At 36.6% G+C, this 6,000-nt stretch overlaps 1 protein-coding gene across 1 annotated transcript in view; it reads right to left on the bottom strand.

Annotated features, from left to right (window-relative positions):
- Positions 1-6,000, bottom strand: part of TBC1D32 (TBC1 domain family member 32) — a 229,217-nt gene that overhangs the window by 93,676 nt on the left and 129,541 nt on the right. Inside the window, exon 27 of the mRNA XM_007116575.3 lies at positions 2,491-2,616. Within this exon, the coding sequence (XP_007116637.2) occupies positions 2,491-2,616 (126 nt within the window). The remainder of the gene's footprint in view (positions 1-2,490; positions 2,617-6,000) is intronic.

The following is a 6,000-nucleotide window of genomic DNA, read 5'->3' as shown; positions in this document are numbered from 1 at the left end:
AGAGAAAAACAAATACCATATGCTAACACATATATATGGAATCTAAAAAAAAAAGTGGTTATGAAGAACCTAGGGGCAGGACAGGAATAAAGAGGCAGATGTAGAGAATAGACTTGCAGACACAGGGAGGGGGAAGGGTAAGCTGGGAGGAAGTGAGAGAGTGGCATGGACTTATACTACCAAATGTAAAAGAGATGGCTAGTGGGAAGCAGCTTCATAGCACAGGGAGATCAGCTTGGTGCTTTGTGACCACCTAGAAGGGTTGGATAGAAACCTAGGGGCAGGACAAGAATAAAGATGCAGATGTATGGAATGGACTTGAGGACACGGGGAGGGGGAAGGGTAAGCTGGGATGAAATGATAGAGTGGAATGGACATATATATACACTACCAGTTGTAAAACAGATAGCTAGTCGGAAACAGCTGCATAGCACAGGGAGATCAGCTCGCTGCTTCGTGACCACCTAGAGTGGTGGGATAGGGAGGGTGGGAGGGAGGGAGACGCAAGAGGGAGGGGATATGGGAACACATGTATAACTGATTCACTTTGTTATAAAGCAGAAACTACACACCACTGTAAAGCAATTATATTCCAATAAAGATGTTTAAAAAAAAAAAAGCCAGTTGAACCAGATTATAGAGCCAGATGTACATGTGCATGCACACAAATAAGCATGCCTGCCTTACAAAAGCATTTATTTGTTTAGTATTTCTGCACCTTACCCCCCAAATTAGTTCATCTTAGCTTATAGACAGAAAACAAGTATGCTATGAGACTGGAGATATTAAAAACTTTTATCATCTTCTATCTCAATTTGTATTACGCTCACCTGGGTTTACTTAATAAATGTTGTTTGCCTCCCACGTGGAAAACATTAGGTAGTAAAGAGAAGGTGCAAAGAGGTAGTATAGCAAACTGATAATGAGCTCCAGTTTTGGATTCAGATTGCTTGAACTCACTTCTTGGGTCTGCCACTGTGAACTGAGCTCGTTATCTAACATTTCCAGGCTTTTGTTTCTTTATCCATAAAATGCAGACTATCTTATAAAGTTGCTGTTAAAAGTAACTGAGTTTTGTGTAACCTACTAGACCTTGCTGGGCAGAGTGGTCAAGATCTACTTTTGAAAGTGGCTCAAAATCTAACAGTGGGGGCTTCCCTGGTGGCGCAGTGGTTGCGCGTCCGCCTGCCGATGCAGGGGAACCGGGTTCGCGCCCCGGTCTGGGAGGATCCCACATGCCGCGGAGCGGCTGGGCCCGTGAGCCATGGCCGCTGGGCCTGCGCGTCCGGAGCCTGTGCTCCGCAACAGGGGAGGCCACGGCAGAGGGAGGCCCGCATACCACAAAAAAAAAAAAAAAAAAAAAATCTAACAGTGGACACTGTATCAGAGTAATGTAGAACTAAGGTCAAATCTTGTGGGAAGTGCCCCAAGATTCCAAATAGAACACAGTTTTAATGGTAATGTTCTACTTGTTTATGTTGTTTCAGAGTCATGGATAGGACTGAAGAGGTGATTTCTCTTTTGTCTTATCACCATCCCTGTAAGAGAGAAACTCAGAAAACTACACCTTCACTTACTGTGTTTAAACTGAACAATATTCCAAGCTGCTACTTTCTCATTTTGTTCTGTACCTTTTGGCATTTGCAAAACCTATTTTAAATATTTTCCATTATGCAACCAGTGATAAATATATATTTCTAATAGCTATTTTTAAAATATTTGGGGGCGTATAAAACAGGTGAACTGCTCGTTTTACACTAAAATTTTGGAGAATGTTTGATTTCTTGCCCATATATATCATATTCCCTGAAAATATAATTTCTCCAACAAAATATAAACTTATTTTTATTTCCCATTTTTAATTTTATAGCAAATGATACAAACATGAAAACCATAAAGCATGGCTGATAAAGAGGACAATTATTTTTAAATTATAGCTTTCAAGAAATCTAGCTTATATTGACATTAGAACTTTTTTCTTAGATTATCTTTATTTAAGATTGTTACTTAAAACATGATAATTTTATGAAGCATGTACACATAAATATCTGAACATAAAACAACTTGCTTGCTGGTTTAGACAACATAGCTATCCCCCCCACACACACCCAAATTTCCTTACAAGTCACTAAATTTATTTGGCTAGATGTGGCAGAGTTTCAAAATATGTCAAAACATTCAATAAAGTTCCAAAAACATAGCAGTATGGTATAGCTAGGTGAAAGCTAGTGAGACCAAGCAAACTGTTACCTAGGCAAAGGTAGATTTAGCTTCCAAGGCCTCTGAAACAGTACTAAAAGAAAGCTGAGTAATTTCTCAAATTTTAATTTTTGTTCTCCAGGACCACAAATTTCTCAGAAGTCAATGGACTTCTGGAATTAATATCATGTATTCTAGATATGATATGCCAGTACTAACCTTCAGGAAAACACAGCTTCTGTTAATATACTCTTCAAGCCAAAAAACTCACAAAAATTAAAACATACTCACCACCTCCACTGATTATATCAGGTTTGGCCTTCATCATTTTGCAAAATTGTCTTCGGCAGTTTTCTATCCACTCACTTTGCTTATCAGACATTTTGAAGTGCAATAGAAGTTTGCCAAGATCATTGTCTAATAAGAAAGATGACTTATGTTAACAAAACATGCTAGATACACTGAAAAATAAGTATTCAACTTAATTATGTAAACAGTTACAAGTTCCAGAAAAAGTATTTTATTTTATCTAGACAGACAAGGTCACTTGTCCTCATGAAACTTACATGTCATAAAGCATGTGTGTGTGTATGCATATACAATATATACACAGATAGTATAATTGAGCATAATCAAGACATACATAAGAAGTGTATATAACAAAACAAAAAAAAGACATACATATCATTCCAATGGTCTAAACTGGTTTTATTTAGTCCTAAAAAAGCAGCTACATATCCTCACACAGTCCTCACGGTCATCATATATAAAATTATATGATTAAGTATATAAATCATAATTTATGTAACTATTTCCGTATTTGACAATTAGGTCACTAAAAATCCTTCTCATATCAAAGCTACAGACATATTCTTTCATACAATCATCATGAGTATACAAATATACCAAACATACGCACACTCATAAATATACACATAAACCAGAAAGAACTGTTTGTTGCAAGAATGTATAATTCTGATATTTAGTACTAATCTAATCTATTCTCTTTAAATATCAAGACCAGAATGATTCTGTAATATTCCATAAATGGCCTCAATCAGAAGCAATATCTAGAGAAAAATGAAACTGATTTAGTCAAAGAAGAAAATTATTATTTTTAATAAAGATTCTCAAAACCTTTAAACAAGAAATATCAAAGCTGATAATTTTGTTGAAAATTATATTATTAACAGCAGAGTATTAATGTTAAATGCATCTCAATATAAGTTAGCTAAAAGACAACTGAACAGCATTAAAATGGAATTTTTATAGTTTTCATTTAGAATATCTACATTACTTATTTCCCAAGAACAAACTATCTAGAACCTATTAAGAATCACTAATGGTTTGTACCTCTTAATCCCCTTCACTGATCTTGCCCCCCCCCATAGGTGTAAAGTAAGATACAAGGATATAATTACAGCATAGAGAATGTAGCCAATATCTTATAAAAACTTTATATGGAGCATAATCTATAAAAATACTGAATCACTATGTGGTACACCTGAAACTAATATAATACTGTTAAGAGTCAGTTATACTGCTATAAAAAATCACTAGTGGCACATGACTGGAAAGACAAATGCAGTTTGTTTTTCATCTTTGTTTCCTTCTGTGTCATTCTTTCTATCCATGTGTAAGCCTGTCTTTTATAACCACCACCATCTCCTTCAAATAGAGAATGTCCATACAGCTCTTCTGTAAATTACCTGCTTTTTAAAAACCCTGTTATCTTTTCCCTCTTCCCTCCTGCTCTACAGCCTCATCTTGCTCTCCTGTCTCTCTCCTTTCACATTTGCTATTCTATTTTGCTTTTTCATCTCATTCTAAGGAAAAGAGCACACACACTAGACTGTAAACAATTCTGAAGCAGCAAATGTGGTATGCATCTGAATCTACCAACTGGTAGAAAGGCTAAAGGGCCCAATTTAGTATCTGGAAATTTGATTTGAGACAATAAACATATGCTGAGCTGGAGACAGAGTGCCTGCAAGACTCCTAGAGAGACAACTTTGTATGCTCATAACCTCTGGTTATCGCTTCCCCAGCTCTCAGTGGAAGTGTGAGCTCTTCAAAATGCAACGAAACAGCTAAAAATATTTAGTGATTTGATATGTTTATTGAAAATCTGTATCTGTGATGTTACCAAGTTTGAGGGAAACAGTTTATTCCCCCCACCTCTAAATTTGGAACCAAATGAAAAGTAGACATGAGTAGATAAATGGAGTTCAAAATATCAGTGCTAGTACTGTAACAGCTAAATTAGGCACCATAACTTGGATCTCCTGCCACACAGACTTACAAGTATCTCCCATGCACTGAATATATTCAATCGCAGACAATGACAGACAACCAAAGGCCTCTCCTGACTGCTCTTGTTAGGAAAGGTATGAGTATAATCTAAAGATAGGCTAACTTAAAAAAACTTTTTAAAAGCAAAAAAATAAAAAGATAGGCTAACTTGGAAATACAGCCTTTAAGTAGGCTAATCTAAGATTTTCCATTCCTTCTCCAAAATTCACCTACCAAACATTTTTCTTTCCTAACTTTGTACAGAATAAGTGAGGAAGTCCAGAGAGAGGCTAATAATCTTACTCCAGCAAAAGCCCTTGGGCATGGAGAATGAGGCAGGGGGAAATGGAATCAAAGGAATGGTACCATAGGAATACAGTAACTCTGAATCAGTGATTTGGGGAGTAGAACAAGCATGAACTATACACAGAATTTCATGTTTGCCAAAATTTCTATGTTTATAATCACACAAAAAAATTAAAAACCAGAGTCCTGCTTCTGGTCATGATGGAGGAACCAGAAACAGAGCTTGCCTTTCTGCCATAAACAACTTGAAAAATGGGTAAAATATATCAAAACACTGTTTTCAGACACTGGCCAATAGGCAGTACAGGACCGTCATGTCTGAGAAAAGGGAAACTAATGAGGTAACTTGTACAATTGGGCCCTGTTTTTTTTTCTTGAATCACTTTCAAGATCACTGTGCAGGAAGGGGGATGCCCCAGAGGTCTGGCTGAGTTAAAGAGACAGAAGTCAAACTGCAGAGAGGCTAAGGAGACTAAAATCTGTGGATCAGAGTACTGAAGAGGATGAACAAAGAAAGAACCCCAGAAATCTGTATAAGTCTTTGTCAAGTTGGTTGCAAAGAATCAGCTGTGCAGTTGAAGAGTGAAGCTCCACAAGACTGGGTAAAGAACAGCTGAGAGCTGTAAAATGAAGAATTCCCAGAGTATACATAGGGTTAGAAGATGTCCAAGTTCCAAACAGAGTGTGAAGAGTCCTCCTTAATTACCAGAGTGTCCCACAGACCAGAAGAGTCACACCTTAGTGACAGAGTTAAATTAGCCATAAAGACAACTTTGCACCTACCCTAGCAAAAAAATGAAAGCCCTGAATGATCAAACTGATCCACGAGTAACTTGACTGCATGCCCAAAAATGTCCATTACTCTTTAAAGACAACAAAATCTGGCACTCAACTATGTAAAATTAATAATGTTGAATATTCAATTAAAAATTACTAACATGAGAAAGGGGGAAAAAATGACTCATAACCAGTAGTTAAATCAGTTAATACAAAGACTCGGAGAGGACTGAGGTGATACAATTAGCAGCCAAAAATTTTAAAGCAGTTGTTTTTAAGGATTTTAAGAAAATACAAACAAAAAGTGATGTTTAACCAAATCGTAGTTATCTACACTGGAATCCTACTTAGTAAAATGATACAACCAAGCGGTACATGTAACAAACTAGATGAATCTCAAAACCATTATGCTTAAAGAAAGCAAAC

The sequence above is a fragment of the Physeter macrocephalus genome, chromosome 10 (assembly GCF_002837175.3).
Source record: "Physeter macrocephalus isolate SW-GA chromosome 10, ASM283717v5, whole genome shotgun sequence".
Taxonomy (NCBI): Eukaryota; Metazoa; Chordata; class Mammalia; order Artiodactyla; family Physeteridae; genus Physeter; species Physeter macrocephalus.
This window is presented reverse-complemented; position numbering and strand designations above follow the sequence as displayed.